This window comes from Eupeodes corollae, chromosome 1 (assembly GCF_945859685.1).
Source record: "Eupeodes corollae chromosome 1, idEupCoro1.1, whole genome shotgun sequence".
Taxonomy (NCBI): Eukaryota; Metazoa; Arthropoda; class Insecta; order Diptera; family Syrphidae; genus Eupeodes; species Eupeodes corollae.
Window position 1 is genome coordinate 159,594,131 of NC_079147.1, and position 19,578 is coordinate 159,613,708.

A 19,578-nucleotide genomic window follows, 5' to 3' on the forward strand; every position below is an offset into this window, starting at 1 on the left:
GAAACTATTTATCTTAATGATAAATTAAATGAAAGAACTGAAAATTATTAAATTTATTAAAACAATTTAATAATTATTATTACAGTGGCTGAACAAGGTGGGGATTTCTATAAGAGCTTCTATCAGTATAATCAATTGCCAAGTAGGCCAACAGAGGAAACAAAATCAAGTCGGCGACTGGTAGGTTTCTTTTCTCTTCATTATTAAAAATTTAATATTTTTAACTTTTATTTTTTATTTTAATTAAATATTTCAAAAATATTGTTCCACCAACTTTGTAAAAGAAAACACTGTAAAATTAATTAAATTCATTCAATGATTTAATTTGATTTTTGTGAAATGTTTAAACAAAGTCATTGTTGTTGTTATTCAAACTTAAATTAAGATTTTTATTTAAATATAATTTGCATATAAACATTTTATAGAGCGCATCACGTCGTCAGGGATTATCTTGTTCTAATTGCCATACCTCACAAACATCTTTATGGCGACGTAATCCGAATGGAGAGCCAGTTTGTAATGCCTGCGGTCTTTACTTTAAATTGCATAGTGTTAAGAGGCCTTTAACTATGAAAAAAGATACAATTCAGGTATGTAATTATAGTTTATAAAGTTGTTAGTTATGTTGATTTATTTATTGAAAAACTTTCCATTCTCTTTTTGATAAATAGACACGCAAAAGAAAACCAAAGGGATCTAAGGCTGCTGATAAATCATCATCTTCGAACAATAATAACTCCAAAAATTCGAACAACAATTCAAATATTATTCAGGATAGTAAAGCTGGTAAGTTAGAATTTTTTAAACAATCTTTAGCTTTTGGTCAAATTTTCGACACTAATGACACGTTGCGAACTTCTTAAAGTCTTCAAAATAAAAAATGAATAAAATTCATAGAATTGCAAATTTTCAAAAAAATGTTCGATACTTCGGCTGCGATTGTAATAAATTTGAAAAATATTTCGATTTGTTGAAACTTACCTTTTTGGGACCAATGTGTTAAAAGTTCTCCCCTTCTAAAAATAAGAGATTTGCTTTGAAAAATCATTGATTTAATTTTGTTTCAGATTTGCTCAAGAGTGAAGTTTGTCCTAATTTTGATGTCTGAAAGACACGAATTCAAAACAGTGTTTAAATGTTCTAAAATTATGAGAACGACCAGCGTAAGGACTATTTCCAAATAATTATACTGGTCAACAAAGCTCCGTTTCTAAAAATAACATTTTTCAATAGGTTTTAAGAAAGCCATGTTAATATATGCAACTTAAAAAATTTCTCCTCACGTAAGGTTACTTTTTAAAGCTATTCAAATTTTTGAAATTGCTTTTTAGTAGTTTTTTGTGATAGTTTTCCAAAATTTCTAATCCAGTTTAAATATTTCTAGTATTTAATAACATTTTCTAAAAATTTTTATAAGTATTAGATTTCACGTGTCTCAAATTAATCTTAAAACACTGTAAACGGCTTTGAGTTTTGAAAGTAAAATTTTGTTTTTCTAACGATTTCATCGTCTAAGGAATTCTATAATATCAGGTTTCTAAAATATGTTAAAAAATATAAAAATTATGTTGGAAACGGGAACTTTAATCGAAGTTCTTTTTAATTTTTTTTTTTCAAAACTGTAAAAGCATTAAGTTAAAAAACACCGTTTGTTGGCAGTGTTTAACGTTTTTTAAGGGTCATATTTTAAAAACATGATGTTCTAGTAAAATTAAAAGGGAGATATAACCCTTAACCTTACTTTCTTAAGGTGGCGCTACAATCTTGTGTGAACTAGGGCCTTACTCAACAAACTTGTAGATCTGTTTATCCCCTAGCTAGTTGACTCCAGTTGCGCACTCCAAGTTGGCTGAGATCAGTTTCCATTGTGCGCTCGACCTGATCCACGGCTTTCCTCTTCTACGCTATCCTGTGGGTTTGGATTCGAAGACTTTCTGGGCTGGGGCATCGGTTTCCATTCGCTCTACGTAACCCAGCCATCTCAGTCGTTGGACTTTTACCGTTCTGGCTAAGTACAGTTTGTAGTTTTATCTTCTCCTCCACTCACCTTTTATGCATACCGGACCGTAGATCACATAAAGAACTTTTCTCTCGAAGCGACCCAAAGAGTTTTTATTCGCTTTTGTCATTGCTTCTAAACTGTAGCAGGACGGGGATGATGAGGGCCTTATATAGCGACACTTTGGTCACTCAAGAGAGGGATTTACTACTCAATTGCTTTTTTAGTCCAAAGAAAAAGCGGTTAGCAAGAGTTATTCTGCGTTTGATATCAGCGCTGGTGTTGTTTTCTGCGTTTACAGCGGAGCCTAGGTAGACGAAGTCCATGACTACCTATAAGTTACGTCAGTCGATGGTGAGGTTTTGACCAAGACGGCGGTGTTGTATGTCCTTTCTTGACGACACTTTGTTTTGCCCTCATTAACCTTTAAACCCATTTTTGCCGCCTCTGGCCTCAATACCCACAAAAGCCCCATTGACATCACGCTGAGTTCTTCCGATTATATCAATATCATCAGCATATGCTAGTCATTGGACAGACTTTTGAAAGATAGTGCCTCTAGTGTTGACATGTGAGCTCTGCACTATTCTTTCAAGCACGATGTTAAAAAAATCACATGACAGCGCATCACCTTGTCTAAAACCTTTTTATAACATCGAAAGGTTCTGTTAAGTTGTTTCCAACCTTTATGGAGCAGCGTGAATTCTCCATTTTCATCATGGATGCCAAAAATAGACATGGCTCTATACAGCTCGTGACTGTAGATGCTGTCATATGAGGCCTTGAAATCGACGAAGAGATGGTGGGTGTCGATTTGATGTTATTGGGTTTTATCCAGGATCAGTCATTATGTGAATATTTGATCGACTGTGGAATTTCCTGGTCTAAAACCACACTGATATGGATCTATCAGGTTGTGACCTATGGACTTTTGACGTTCGCATATTACGGCAAAGAAGATTTTGTAAGCGATGTAATGAAGACTGATTTCACTGTAGTTTGTACAGTTTAGAGGGTCTCCTTTTTTCAGTATCGGGCAAACAACACTGAGGTTTCATTCATGTTACATGCGTTCTTCCGACCATATATAACAGATAAATTGATTCATGCTCCTAACCAAATTTTCTCCAGCTGCTTGGAAGAGCTCGCCATTCAAGTTTTCAGCTAAGATATCACTATCTCAACTTCGTTTAAGTTGAGAACACGGGATTGTTGGCTTTCTTCGTCTATGTTGAGTAGATCATCCTACCCGACAGTAGAATTCGGTTCGTCGTCGTCGTTATACGATCTGCAAAAGACTTTCGTCTTTGTAGCCTTTGGTTTGAGGTTTATGTGCTTTTGAATTTCGTTTTACCTGCTCGTAAGACTTACGAGCTGCAAATCTGCCAATGAACCTCTCAACATCTTCGACCGCACGCTTCTCATGCTCTCGCTTTTTCCTTCGGAGATGTCGGTGTTCCTCTCTTCTCCTCTGCTCATAGAGCTCACATTATTTGAAATTAACTAACCTGTTCATATTTTAAATTTACCAATTATTTAAGAAATATTACTTTAATTTACCTTTGTTTATTTTCTTCTACAGAATTACAAAATCTAACATCAACGATTCAACACACTTCTCACTCGAATGTCAGCAGTCCAAATACCTTAACCCCTCCACCGACAGCATTGGCCCATCATACATCAACTACCTCATCGGCTTCGTCAAACCATCAGGACATTATGCATGGCACTCCATCGCCACCAATTAACCACCATGACAATATGTCACCAATGCATTACAGCACGCCACTCTCCGTGCTAAATACTTCGACATCATCGCTTGTCAATAACAACAACACCACAAGTCAAAACAACAATAACAACGTCCTAAGCCCGAACATTAAATACAATCTACAAAAGTATCTAGCAATAAACTCAGATCCTCAACATCAACTCCAACAACAATTGCAACATCAAATCTTTGAAATGTCACCATCGCCAAGTGACCAACAACACCATGGTTATAGCTCTACAGAGTCACCTAGCTATTTTTACGATCATCTGTCCGGCGGCGGAAGTGGCGGCGGCGGCGGCGTAGAGCATGACACGAACTTAATTAAGATTGAAAACCTTCACCTGCATCATCATCAGCAACACCAACAACAACAACATCACCAAGCGTCTCAAATCATCCAACAAGCCATCAGTCGAAGTCCGTCGGTTGAGGATGAATACGAGATGCATCAGCAACGTCAGCACCAGCAACTTCAACATCATCAGCACATAATTCAATTGTCACAGATGAATTCATTTGGTGAATTGGAGAGAAAATTGGAACGAACTTTAGAGCGTGGCCCGGTCGTTAAGACCGAATAAATGTATTTTTGTAACCAACAAAAACATGACAAAACAACAAAACAAACGAAAAGACTTATGAAATAAGTTGAAGATCCAAAACAAAATAAGATTTTAATTTATAAAAAATTGAATTAAAAAAAACTTCGATATTATTATTAATTATTTGCCTTTTAATCTAATTCTATTATATATTTGTATATATGTAGTATTTCTCGAATTCTTAAGATACATTCCTTAAAGGGACAAAATACAGCGAAAAATGACAAAGAAATTTTAGTTTTAAGAATAAAATAAATATATTTTTATTTTAATAGAAAACAATTATTGAAATTGTATAAAAAATATTTTATTTTCCTACAAAAAAAAAACAGAAAACAAAACCAAACTCAAAATTATGTGTTTAGATAAACATTTTAAATTTTTTGGGTTTTAAAAAAAAACAAATCTCGAAATAATAATAACTCTTTTTTCTTAAATCTTTTTTATATATATAACTAGTTATTTAATAAATTGTTATCAAATAATGTATAATTTTTAAGATATAAATTTATGTAGATAAGAAAACTTATATGAATTTGAAGTAAATACAAATAAATTTAATAGAACAACCAACGGTTTGTCAATTTTTAATAAATATAAAATGAAATTAATTTGTGGTTTGATGAGGAATGTCGGCAGGCAAATGCAGCCAAACAACAGGCACGCAAAGCAGCGCTGCATAAAAGGACGAGAGCTGCTCATGAACTCTATGAGCAGAAGAGGCGAGAGAAACGCGGACTTCTCAGAAGGAAAAATAGAGGGCATGAGAAGCGTGCGGTCGAAGATGTTGAGAGGTATAAAAGCAGGAATGAGGTTCGAAAGTTTTATGAACAAGTGAAACGAAATTCACAGGTACATAAACCTAGAACCGAAGGCTGCAAAGACGAAAGTGGAAACATCATAGTGGAACCGCAGTCAATGCTGAGGATATGGAAGGACAACTTCTGCAGACTGTATAACGGCGATGAAGAACTGAATTCCGCTGTCAGGCAGGATGACCCATTCGATATAGACGACGAAAGCCAACAATCCCGTCCTCCCGACTTATAGACGAAGTAAAGATTGCCATATCTAAGTTGAAGTCTAATAAAGCCGCTGGAGCAGATGGCTTGAATGCCGAGCTCTTTAAAGCAGCTGGGGATAAGCTGGTTAGGAGCATGCACCAACTTATCTGTAAGATATGGTCTGAAGAAAGCATGCCCGATGAATGGAACCTCAGTATTGTTTGCCCGATCCTGAAAAAAGGAGACACTCTAAACTGCACCAACTAAAGAGGAATCAGTCTACTTAACATCGCCCATAAAATCTTCTCTGCCGTAATATGTGAACGTCTAAAGCCCATCGTCAACAACCTGATAGGTCCTTATCAGTGTGGTTTTAGACCACAAAAGTCCACAGTTGATCAAATATTCACATTACGGCAGATAATGGAAAAAAACCAAAGAACACCAAATCGACACCTACCATCTTTTCATCGATTTCAAGGCCGCATCTACATTGACGAGCTGTATAGAGCCATGTCTAGTTTTGGCATCCCTGCCAAACTCGTCCGTTTGTGCAGGATGACCATGGAGAATTCACGCTGCTTCATAAAGGTTGGAAACAACTTAACAGAACCTTTTGATGTCAAAAAAGGTTTTAGACAAGGTGATGCGCTGTCATGCGATTTTTTTAACATCGTGCTTGAAAGAATAGTGCAGACCTCACACGTCAACATTAGAGGCACTATCTTTCAAAAGTCTGTCCAATTACTGGCATATGCTGATGACATTGACATAATCGGAAGAACTCAGCGTGGTGTCAATGGGGCTTTTGTGAGTATTGAGGCAGAGGCGGCAAAAATGGGTTTCACGGTTAATGAGGGCAAAACAAAGTACATGCTGTCGTCAAGAAAGGACATACAACACAGACGTCTTGGTCAAAACGTCACCATCGACAAACGTAACTTTTAGGTTGTCAAGGACTTCGTCTACCTAGGCTCCGCTGTAAACGCAGAAAACAACACCAGCGCTGAGATCAAACGCAGAATAACTCCTGCTGTTTCTTTGGACTAAGGAAGCAATTGAGTGGTTAAGTCCTCTCTCGAGGGACCAAAGTGTTGCTATATAAGACCCTTATCATCCCCGTCCTTGGGTCGCTTCGAGAGAAAAGTTCTTCGTGTGATCTACGGTCCCGTATGCATCGAAGGGGAGTGGAGGAGAAGATGGAACTACGAACTGTACGGGCTGTACAGCGACGTAGACTTAGCCAGAAGAGTAAAAGTCCAACGACTAAGATGGCTGGGTCACGTAGAGCGCATGGAAACCAATGCTCCGGGCCGGAAAGTCTCCGAATCCGCACCCACAGGACAGCGCAGTAGAGGAAGACCGCGGATCAGGTGGCGCGCACAAGTGGAAGGTGACCTCACCCAACTTGGAGCGCGAAACTGGAGACATCTAGTTAGGGACCGAGCTAGTTGGAGAAGTTTGTTGGGTGAGGCCCTAGTTCACACAGGACTGTAGCGCCACCTTAAGTAAGTAAGTAAGACAGATTTGCGTCTTGTGCTTTTCCGTAATCGAGAGGATTCAACCTCTCATTTGTCGTTCTGGTGCGGGTGCGTGATTGTACATATTAATCAGTATGGGATATTTTTTGAATTGCTCTAAGATATCGTTCCAAAATGTTGTAAATAAAGCGGTTTCAGGACCACTCATCTTCTATTGAAGGTGCGTTGCTTCATTCCTTACGATGTCTTTTTGCTCTTAATTGGAAGATGTGCTGGTTAGAGCTTCTTCGATTTTTGAATAGCCGTTGACTATATAGCTTCAGCTCGAGTGATTCTAAGCTTTTTCAAGATAAAAAACTGGCCACTTCTCTGATAATTTCTGAATCAGAATTCGGTGCCGCTTTGTACTGTTAAAAACGTGTACAAATTCTGCACGAAATCAAAGAATTGAACAGCTGATGGACAATTAGCAGCTGCCTTTTCCACTAAATTCGAAAAATTACCACAACAAGGTACGAACGCCGATGAATGAATTTTCTCCAAAATAAGAGCTTGCATCCCCTTGTATTTGCCATTAATGTTTGCAGCATTGTCATATGATTGGCCGCGGCAATCCATGATGTCTATTTGATGGTCACCTACAAATTTGAGCAAAGCGTTTGCTGTGGCTTCGCCAGTATGACCGCAGTTTGGTAAAAAGGTGAGAAAACTTTCTTTTAGCTCCGTCGATCCTTCCATTTATCGAAAGTTGATCGATGTGAGTCCACTTATACGGGATAATATTTCGATTTTTTAATTCTGGATACTATTTCAGTTAGTACCTTATCACCCATAGAACCGATCAGTTCCTTGCAAATCATGGAAGAAATGTAACTGACTTGACCAATCCCTTTCTTTGCATGCTCATTGAAATGGTTTACCAGGATTGGAACATACTCGGCTGGCAATTCCAAAGTGCTCAGGGAATGAGCCAACAATTTCATTGTCACGTCGAAAGGCTAATCTGCGTTCAGCAACGAATTTAATGGTAGGTACTAACGATAATTCTCAGAATTTTCGACAATACTCATACTCGATTTGCAGAGCCTCTTGCATCGCTAGCTTTTTGATCAATGCGTCCTGTGACTTTTCCCCGTTGCAATAAACTCATTACTGATTCCAATGAAACAAACATTTTCCGAAGTCTCTATTGTGGGGGCCCGCAGTTTGTGGAGACCCCGGGGCTTCTGCAAGGTAGCCCTCCCCTCAATCCGACTTTGCTGGGTAGGTTTCTAACACAACTTGTAACAATCAAACACGTTAAAGTAACAATCAAGCCTATTACGAAGTCGTCTCGTTTTTCCGACGACTCTCGTTTTCTCTATTGTATCTTTATTGAAGTGGCATTCCAAAAGTTCTTCCACGCGACAAATTTGTAGCAGATTTTTAAACGATGCAAGAGTAACAAGCATCTGTCAAAATGAAATTAAAGTCTAAATAAAAAATCATTGTTCAATGTTTAACAAATGCGGATTTATTTAATTATTAATAAATAAATAAGTTATTAAAATGATAAGTGTAGAAATGTATTACAACACGAATAGCGATAGTGATGACGATGTAAAAGGTGGAGTGCGTCTGATTTGTTAATTTCCACAGCAAATGTATATACATATTTTGTTTTTATTTATCGCAAATATAAATAAATTGCATAAAATAAATTATTTAACAAGGAAACTTACAGATTTGCGAACTTCTATTTCTTCGTCGGGAGCAAATTTTCAAACGAGAGATACCGTAGTTTTTTTTCATTGTAGTCGTTTCCTTTCGTGTTACAGAATGTTGAATGAAAGCGTTCAACACACTTGACGTTTACAGACATCATGGAGAGATATTTAAGTTGTTTTTATACCCAAAGCATGTAAATGCTCGCATGTCAACCCTACAAGATCTACGACAAAGTCTATCATCATTCCTATTTAAGACCTTAAGATTGATTGATATCCATTTTATGGCAAGTATAAATACAAGACTTCTGTCTCTCATCATCTCTGAACGTATAGAGGGTTCGCATGAGGAATTAATTAGTTTAATGCTGCCTAACAGAATAATTAACTTAAAAGTGGACAACTCATCTGCTTGAGGATTTCGTTGGTAAAGGGTTTTTCAATAAGGGCGGGTAGATGTTGAAATGGAGTAAAAAAAGAGGCTGACCCATACTGATAACTTCCCATCCCGTCTGTCGATTTGTCTTGCTTAAAAGGTTTGTTAAATAAGTTGTCATTTAAATTATTCTACACAATTTTAAAATACCAAAATAGTTTGATTTCAAAACCTATTTTTGTTAACAAGATAGGTTTTTATTTTTTTGTAAAAAAGCTGTTAATTGTTTTGATTTCCAAAAATATATTTTTTTGGTATCACGGTACAGAATATAATATAAAATTTAATTAAAGTCTCTAGCGTTATTGGTTCGTGAGATATTTAGAGTACACCTTTTTTTTAAATTGCTATGGTAAAAACGCCCACTCAATTATTTGAGATATTTTTTGGAATTTTTCTGCAATATTATCTGTATAACAAAATGTATTTGAAGTCGATATCTCTTCTGGTTCTTGAGCTATCGACGGCGAAAAAACGTCGCGAATGTACGGACGTACGAACGTACAGACATCTCTCTAAAAATCTTTTATTTCCAATTTTTAATGACTCTTCCGCATGGATCCAGCTGAATTGGAGCGAGGGCCTGTGTTATGTTCACCTTTAGGGCATCGGTCAGTTGTGGTTTATTTGCATAGACCTCTGACTTCAAGAAACCCCACAGGAAAAAGTCTAGCGGGGTCAAATAGAGTGACCTTCGTGGCCAAGAGAGATAACCTTGCCTTCAAATCGTTTATACAAAATGTCAATAGTGGATTTTATGTGGCGCCGCTGTCCTGCTTGAACCATATGTCGTCTGGGTCCATATGGTTTTCAATTAGGGCCATAAGAAATTAGTTATCATCGTTATGTAGCGCTCACTGTTGACGGTGAACGCTTCACTAACGTCGTTTAAAAAAAAGTACGGACTAATTACGCCGCCGCGCCGGCCGGCGTAACACCAAACGGTAGCTTTTTGGGGATGCATTATGAGCTGGTGAACCTCGCGTGGGTTGGTGTATACAGAACTTTTGCTTGTTAACACACACAGCAATTTGTCCAAAAATGCTCCTCGTCAATAAAAATAATTTTTCGGCCAAAATCAAGGCCATCTTTTCAAACGGTTCGAAGCCCAGACAGCGAACAAACGGCGTTGTCTGAACTTTGAGCTCCATGATCAGTTGGTTCTTGTACGGGTGAAGCCCCAAGTTCCGACGCAAAGTTGAAGTCTGCGAAAAGCCGAGTTCTTGTGCACGGTGAGGAATAGACTTCTCGGGTTTTGCTGTAGACTTTGACGAACCGTGGCCATGTTCTCGGCCCATCTTATGTTCCTTGAACGTACGGGTATTAACTGATTGTTTACTGAACCAGTCGTCTCAAATTTGGTCACAAAACATTGAAGGGCCACTACATCTACCGTAAGATGGGAGCAATGCGCCCAACGTTTGCGTTAACGAAAACTTATTTTGATACTAGAATTTTATAATTTGAACATGCTGTTCAATCGTGTAACTAGCAATGATAAATTGGCATAAATAAATAGATAAATTAGGTGCCGCAATAGCCCGTTGAGAATAAGCGCCTAGTGCCCTACAACTAATCAACCATTGCTGTGTGAGTTTTCTGTTGTTAGGAATGGAGGGCACCTACAGTTTTAAGCCGAATCCGAACGGAAAATTTAAGAGTGCTTTCGTATGGCCTTCATGACAAGGATTTGTCAATTTCTCGCAAGAGGCAGTACCCGTGAAAAAAAACTTTAGATGGCATAGGCAAGGATCGAACCCAAGACCTCTGGCATGATAGTCCAACGCACTAACCATTATGCCACTGGTACTGGCCAAAATCTATTAGCGTCAATTGAAAAACCCTTTTTAAAGACAACGGAAGGTGGTGTTCTTCCCTTCTACTTTGGAACCTGGTGGGAAACGAAATTCTATTGGATGCCGAGGGTTTTACAGTGTTGATCTCAATCATATACACTTAATCAGCCCCTCACGTTTCGTAAGGGACACAAACTGGTTTCATTGAGCTAAATAGAAAGCCTCACGGTTCATGTGGTATCACAATGGCCCATTAAACTGGCCTAAGTATGTCGTACTCCACCACGGACAGCCACTCTAATCTAAGCTAAACTAGCACAATTCAGAAACTTAACTCCATTCATTCTTTTATGAATAAAATGGACGAGCTTTTGGTCGCTGTTTAAAACCATTTTTTAATTTTCTGTAAGAGAGGTTAACAGTGCAATTTTTGTTATTAGATTTCTTGGAACACTGTGGTCCAGCAAGGCAACGTCTAAAAATTTTGAAAGAATACCTACATATCTACCAATCACTAGGTTAAGGCTACACATTTTGGAATCGAGTTTCACTTTTATAGCTGGTAGAAGTTTTGTACGTGGCCACTTTACTTCCTCGGAATTTCCGACGATTAAAAAATAAACTATTTAAAAAGGGTAAACAAAAGTACGTCAGAAGGATGAGGCCACAGGCCACACCTTCATAAACTTTACCAGATAGCCATGATAGTTATGCCAAAGTCCGGTGAATATGATGGCCATGTCAAAGTTCCCCGTCTTCTAATTTAATTTAATTCTAACAACCCTGGAAGTGTGGATGGGAACATTGTCTTGTTGGAAAATCCAAGGCAGAGGTTCAAAAACTTTTGCATTTTTGGAAATGACCATTCCAGCAAAAATTTATAATTGTTGCCGTTCACTATTGTGGACAAAACTAAAAATCGATTGTGCCATTGTAGGTTATAGCTCCCCACACCATTACACCTGATGTACGGCTATGATGTCTTTCTAAAATAAGTTCATCCATTCACTGCTCAGGTTATTTTTTTAGTTTTCTTCTCTGGATAGTATAATTTGTTTGTATAATCCTTTAAACCGTTGTTATTCTGACTGATACTCAGCTTTTGGCCCTCATTTTAGTCGCTGGTAGAGTGGTATTTGGGACAAGCTGTAAAAGAATTTTTGTTAATTTTTAAAATAGACAATTTTATAAAAGTTCTTCATCAAATAAAAAAAAAGACTATTCTTAAAAAAATGTCCAAGTTGAAATTTCTTTAAATAATAAAGGTAATAGTCAGCTTTATTATATTTTTAAATTTGTAAGAACTAGATATCCATCAAAAAGTTTTATGTTCTAAGATTTTCTATATTTTCAGAATCCACATTTCAAATAATCTATTTATTAAAAACAAAAATCAATTTTCTGTGACTTTAAAAATTTAAACTTCTTAATGCTTAATAGATAATAAAAAAAATAGAACGTATAATAATAGTTCCAATAATAATTCCCTAACACAAGCCTCCAAGCATCAAAAAAATAAAATTAAATCCAAAAATGCAAAATTCAGACACAAACTCCATAAAGTGTTCTCTATTTTTAGACCGGAGCAACAAATTTAAGGGTTAAGGTTCAAGTACACTTTTTTTTAAACTACCCTAAAACTACAGTAGTTTTTTATGTATAGAATTGATTCTAAACATCAAAGTGTACCTACCTACAACTTTGTCTCCAAATAAAACTCTTAACTTATTCCTATAATAAAACTGCCCTTTGTAAGATGTTAAGGTTTTTATCACAAAGACATCAATTTTATTATATTATTTTGATTCAATCCTAAAAATTCAAGTTTTCTGAAAAATGGCAAAATAAACAATTTTAAATAAAAAATGAAATTGTATGTAAATGCACCGATGCACTTAAAACCACTATTTATTGAATACACAATCCAATTTAAAAATAAAAATACCCATATTTTTGTACTAAATTCTTCAAACCGGTTCATACACAGGCTATATAGCGCATACATGAACCATTTGTCATATGAGCGCCTGCAAATAAGGGGAACACTTTTCAAATTTGAGTTTAAAATTTGTCTTTGGGTATGTTTCCATATAAACCATCTTCAAAGGTTTAACGGATAGAATTTGAAAATTACCACAAGATTTTACATACCATTTCGACCATACGAATGTTTTTTAGTTTTTTTTCATCGAAATTATAAAAAGCAAAAACAAGAAAAATCGGAAATTCGAATTTTCTCAAAAACGAACAGATAGATTTTTATTAGATTTTCTCTTACATTTTTCACTTGTGACGTACCAGGAACTATGTACATAACATACATATATCTTAAGTTTTGCGTTCGTAAGAAATTTCGAATTTGAGATTTTAATTAAACATGACATTACGATGGTGAAGAAGTTCCCCGATTCCGTCGTCCGTCTGTTTTTCTGTTAAGGCCCCTACACCCCAAAGCATTGGGTCGATTAATTAAGGTTTTCAGTCGATTTACGTCATGAGTTTTTTATTTTTGTTTTAAGACCATAAATAACAGTAGTCCACATACAATTTTTTTAGTCAAAAATTGAAAATTCGAATTTTCTCAAAAACAAACCGATTGAGTTTCTTTTTAATTTTCGTTTTTTTTTTTATTTATTTAATTTTATACAAAAAGAATATTTTGTTATTTTGTTTTTAAGCTTTCTTAAGAACTAATCAACCGATTTGAATAACCTTAATTTTATACTCTCTTAATAATATTTGATGATCAAAAATGTCATTGAATTATTATGGATTTTTAAAAATATGTATATCAAAACTTTGTTCCTGGTAAATCCAATGAGTTCAAAAACTCAGTTGGATAATTTACAGCTTCGGTAGTATTACAAACTGTTTCAAAAGATTTGTATGACTCCAAGTCTCCTGGTAATAAATATTGTATCTTGAGATGTAATTCGTTGACATCGACATTTTTTGCTGCTTAAATTGCTCTTTTTTCCAGCCGTTCATGATTTGTACGTTGATCTCATCAGCGTACGTTAAACGCGGAATAACGGAAAGTGTTTGTCTGAAATTACCTAAAAAGAGTGCTGCCAAATGGTCTGTCGTTGTTTTTTATATATTTCACTGTCCTGTTCAACGCCTCAAGCGAATGTTTGCGTGCCCATAGTGCATTCATCCCGTATGATAATTTTACACTGTTTCAGCACTGTGGCCATGGATGATAGTTTTTCTTTAACTGCACACCGCCTCTGGGTTATTTTAAATATTTAGTTGAACTTTAAACACTAAATGAGCTGTTCAGCCTCCATCCAATTAAGTTGACGCAATGCCATTTGTTCTTCAATCATTTTCTACAGTATTGTATTGCAGTTGACGATTCACTTCAGTGTCTAATAAATCAGATGCATTTCGATTTGGTCATACCAAGATGACTGAGTGGTAGGTTGGCCATAATCATCATCAGCCATTGAATCTTTTTGATTATCCCATAATGTCGCTGCTAGGGCCGGGAAACATTTAGTCAGCACTATATAGCGAATTGTACCTAAGCGAATTTATTTACCTGTACAGTTCAATCCTGCTTCAGTTAGCATACATTCCCATTGGTTGTCGTCTTCCGGCAAGCCGAGTGCAAGGCATGCATCTTTAAACGTTGGATACTGTTGTCCATTCACTTTACGTATATCTTGAAATGATTTTGGGCCGGTTATATTAAACAATAACAGTCGAAAATAGAAGCATTCAGTCTACCTTGGATTTACTGTAAATACTCGCCGGAACATGCATCAATCTTATACGGCGCTGCGTACCTTGCGTACCAAGGAATCCATTTTTTTTTGTAGCAGCCCATATGAAATAGCGCAGTTCTTATGAATAAAGTAATGTTAAAGTTCCAGTAGTGTTAAAGCACCAAAAGCATTCGCACGATTACAAAATTGAAAAAATTCAGTTAGTGTATTTTTTGGTGGACTAAAAGCGCAATCAATCGCTGTATCGCTCGTGAAATATACGCACTAGACGAGTGCGCGAAGTAAGCCCACATTTTTTTCGATTTTCCAATTTTGGAAAGTTGTTTCCGGTTTGTTCCGCATTGTTCCATAGTTTTTTTTTTTGAAAAATACCACAAAATGGGTTTTTTTAGGCTCCAAAAACTGTCCCGCCTTTTTCGAAAATTGATTTTTTGAAATTTCTTTCAGGTTGTTCTAGTTGTTCTGAACATTGTTCCAAATTTTTGGACCTCTATGATCAAAATTTTAAAAGATATGGACAAAATTTGATAAAAATTCTAGCACCCATCTTTCGAAATTCCAACTTTGTATATATTTTTTAGATTCTAAAAAGTGTTCTAATCATTGTTCTAAAAAATATGAGTCGTGAAATGTATATTTTAAAAGATATTGCTCCCGATTTTTATGCACATGTACAGCAACCAAAACTTGGCTTATAACCTAATATTTAAGCTGATGATCAATCTTGGAAAAAGATGTCGGGGTCTTGTTTTGTTTGTAAAGTAAGTAAGTTTTGTAAACAAATATTTTAGCTCCCCTTTTTAAAAAATCTAAAATTCAAAAAATCTTCCGAATTAAACCATAGTTCCCCAAAGTTCGTGTCCAAATTTCACCCAAAACCATAAGCAAATATATCCAAAGGCGCACAACAAAATTCAAAAACTTGTTCCCAATTGTTCCGGGGCTCTTCTAAATTGTTCCAGACATTTGTTTCTTAAAATTGATTTTTAGTATGAACAATTTACAACGAATACTCCCCCGACCCCTTTTACCAAAATCGATATCTACAAATTTTTCCCTATCCAAAATCACTCCAATCAAATTGGTCCAAAGGTTCATTCAAAAATGAAGATTTTAAGCTGAAAAAATGTTAACGGAAAAATTTTGTTACTTGTATTGATATTTTATTAACTTCCCATAGGTAGTTATTGTAATCGGTCCGATTTGTCGAAACATTTCTCGACGTTTCAAGGTCCCTAGAGCGGAAATAAAAGATTTTTAGAGAGATGTGTGTGCGTGCGTGCGTATGTGTACGACTGTTATACAGATTATAATGCAGAAAGATGTAGAAAGGGCTCCCAATTGTGGGGATCGTTTTTTTACCATAGCAGTTTAAAAAAAAGGTGAACATTTTGGTTAACCCTAAATATCTCTTGAACCAAAAAAAAAACAATTAACGGTTTTTTTATAAATAAAAAAAAATTTGCCACTTCTGAAATTTTACAAATATAAAATGATTTTAACATCTGGTATTCAAAGTTTTTTATATAAAAAAATAAAAACCTAAAAAAACATTACTCAAAGTTGACAAAAATTGATTTACGACTCAAATCACTCTTTTCAAAAATTTGAGGTATTGGCTTTAAATTAATTTTATCTTATAGGAAATATTGTTTCAAAATTTGAAAAAAAATTTGAGAAAATTCGAATTGACAGTTTTTTGACAAAAAATAAAAACCTAAACAAAAAAATTAATAAAAGTTGGTAAAAATTGATTTTCGACTTAAATATCTTTTCAAAACTTTGAGATATTCCCTTTAAGCTACGTTTATCTTTCAAAAAATATTGTTTTCAACATTCAGTAAAATTTTGAAAAAAATCGAATTGACAGTTTTTTTACAAAAAAATAAAAACCGAAAAAAAATTAAGAATAGTTGGTAAAAAATGATTTTCGACTCAAATGTCTTTTCAAAAATTTGAGATAATAGCTTCTGACTACTTTTACTTATAAGAAATATTGTTTTCAAGATTAGGACAAATTTTGAGAAAAATCGAACTTACAGTTTTTGTATAAAAAATAAAAAAGTAAAAAGAAATGTATAAAATTTGGTAAAAATTGATTTGCGACTCAAATATCTTTTCAAAAATGTGAAATATTGGTTTCAAACTAATTTTATTTCACAGAAAATATTGTTTTCGATATTCAGTAATGTTTATATAAAAACCCAACCGTCCGTTTTTTTCATAAAAAATAAAATCTACAAAAAATAGTACGCAAATTTGGTAAAAATTGATACGAGTACATATAGACAAACTTTTAAACAAGACAAATCGACAGACGGGATGGGAAGTCATTAGTGTAAGTCGCATCCCAGCCTCTTTTTATTTTTATGACCAATTTATCAAAGTCTATATCAGATAATCCAATTTTTATCCTTCAAAAAATTTTAACTTCCTTCTTTTTGTTTGGCATTTTTATTTTATATTTTAAAAAATTCAAGTTTTAATTTCTTAGCTTTTATTTGTCAAAAACTTTTCGACAACAATGTTTGAATAACTTACAGGGATAAGAAGGATGGACATGTGACACACACAATTCGCCCAACAGGAGGATTTAACTGGTAAGTAACTTAAGTGTTGGATATCTACTCAGAACTTTGATTTTACATTGTGTAACAGACTTTCTATTCAATTTATTTATTTAATAACTTAAACAATAAGATACAATATCTCATTTAATGTAGTGCAAGCTTCAAAGAAAATTCTATGATATCTATATTATTTAATGTAAGTGTTGCAAGCAGAGTTTTACAAGTTCAGAAAGAAAAATAAACTTAATTATGTAATCACACTTTAATTTATAATTACTACAAAATTAATCTCCCAGGAATTGCTTCAGTTTAACTCAGTAGATCTGGCAAAAGAGTACACGCATTCATATTTTTTGAGTCCAAAAATATACCGCGCGATACTGTTGTATGCCACGTTGAGTTTTCGCTTGTGCTCATAGTCGCAGTTGCTAAAAATTTCACACCCAAACAGAAAAATTGGAATAAGTAGCGTTTTTTCCAGGATTATTCTGGTTTTTAACGGAGTGATTTTTTGTATTGCCCAAAGCATGCGAAGGCCTCCAGATACCCTACCCAGTGTCAATCTGATATGGTTATTATAGTTAAGGGTTTTGTTAAATGTTATACCAAGATTTTTTGCGGAGTCAACGAATTCGATACTACTATTATTATTAGATACACTTTTGGAAAACATGAAGTCTCAACTGCTTTTCTGGAAATAACCAAACATTTTCAATAAAGCCGCTGTAGCTAATGGCTTGAATGCCGAGCTCTTTAAAGCAGCTGGAGATAAGTTGGTTAGGAGCATGCACCAACTTATCTGTAAGATATGGTCGGAAGAAAGCATGCCCAATGAATGGAACCTCAGTATTGTTTTCCTGATCCTGAAAAAAGTAGACCCTCTAAACTGCACCAACTATAGAGGAATAAGTCTACTTAACATCACCTATAAAATCTTCTTTGCCGTAATAGAACGTCTAAAGCCCATCGTCAACAACCTGATAGGTCCTTATCAGTGTGGTTTTAGACCAGGAAAGTCCACAGTTGATCAAATATTCACATTACGGCAGATCCTGGAAAAAAACCAAAGAACAACAAATCGACACCCACCATCTTTTCATCGATTTCAAGGCCTCATGTGACAGCATCTACAGGGGCGAGCTGTATAGAGCCATGTCTAGTTTTGGCATCCCTGCCAAACTCGTCCGTTTGTGCAGGATGACCATGGAGAATTCACGCTGCTCCAAAAAGGTTGGAAACAACTTAACAGAACCTTTCGATGTCAAAAAAGGCTTTAGACAAGGTGATGCGCTGTCATGCGATTTTTTTTTAACATCGTGCTTGAAAGAATAGTGCAGAGCTCACACGTCAACACTAGAGGCACTATCTTTCAAATATCTGTCCAATTAGTGGAATGTGCTGATGACATAATCGGAAGAACTGAGCGTAAAGTCAATAGGGCTTTTGTGAGTATTGAGGCAGAGGCGGCAAAAAGGGGTTTAACGGTTAATGAGGGCAAAACAAAGTGTCGTCAAGAAAGGACATACAACACCGACGTCTTGGTCAAAACGTCACCATCTACAGACGTAACTTCGAGGTAGTCAAGGACTTCGTTTACCTAGGCTCCGCTGTAAACGCAGAAAACAACACCAGCGCTGAGATCAAACGCAGAATAACTCTTGCTAACCGCTGTTTCTTTGGACTAAGAAAGCAATTGAGTGGTAAAGTCCTCTCTCGAGGGTTCAAAGTGTTGCTATATAAGACCCTTATCATCCCCGTCCTGCTATACGGTGCAGAAGCATGGACTATGACAAAAGCGGATGAAAACACCTTGGGTCGCTTAAAGAGAAAAGTTCTTCGTGTGATCTACGGTCCCGTATATGCATCGAAGGGGAGTGGAGGAGAAGATAGAACGACGAGCTGTACGGGCTATACAGCGACGTAGACTTAGCCAGAATGGTAAAAGTCCAACGACTAAGATTGATGGGTCACGTAGAGTGACCCGGAAAGTCTTCGAATCCACACCCACAGGACAGCTCAGTAGAGGAAGACCGCGGATCAGGTGGCGCGCACAAGTGGAAGGTGACCTCAAACAACTTGGAGTGCGAAACTGGAGACATCTTGCTAGGGACCGAGCTAGATGGAGAAGTTTGTTGGGTGAGGCCCTAGTTCACACAGGATTGTAGCGCCAACTTAAGTAAGTAAGTTTGACTTTGATGAATTTTAACTGAGACCATTCGCTTGGGACCAGCATGAAATCCTGAACAGATTTTCATTGACTTCGTGTGCTGCATTTTCCACAAGGCCCAAATAAAAAGTCCTCCGAAGCTGAACGTCGTCGGTGTACATATCAACTGAGGAACTTAATAAAGATTTGAGTAGGTCATTTATGTAATCCAGAAGAATAGCGGACCAAGTATTGAGCCCTGTGGAACACCTAAAATCAGTGGAAGGAAGTCTGATACGGAGTTATTAATAGCAACTACCTAAAATCTTC

At 35.9% G+C, this 19,578-nt stretch overlaps 1 protein-coding gene across 2 annotated transcripts in view; it reads left to right on the forward strand.

Annotated features, from left to right (window-relative positions):
- The window catches only part of LOC129953264 (uncharacterized protein DDB_G0283357-like), a 92,363-nt gene extending 87,638 nt beyond the window's left edge, over window positions 1-4,725 (forward strand). Inside the window, exons 5-8 of one of the 2 annotated variants that reach the window (XM_056066277.1) lie at window positions 86-180; window positions 426-590; window positions 672-786; window positions 3,582-4,724. In XM_056066277.1, coding sequence (XP_055922252.1) covers window positions 86-180; window positions 426-590; window positions 672-786; window positions 3,582-4,357 — 1,151 coding nt within the window. In that variant the 3' untranslated portion in view covers window positions 4,358-4,724. Of the gene's footprint in view, window positions 1-85; window positions 181-425; window positions 591-671; window positions 787-3,581 lie in introns of both variants that reach the window. The other variant, XM_056066268.1, reaches the window with a different exon arrangement.
- Window positions 4,726-19,578: the final 14,853 nt, after the last annotated feature.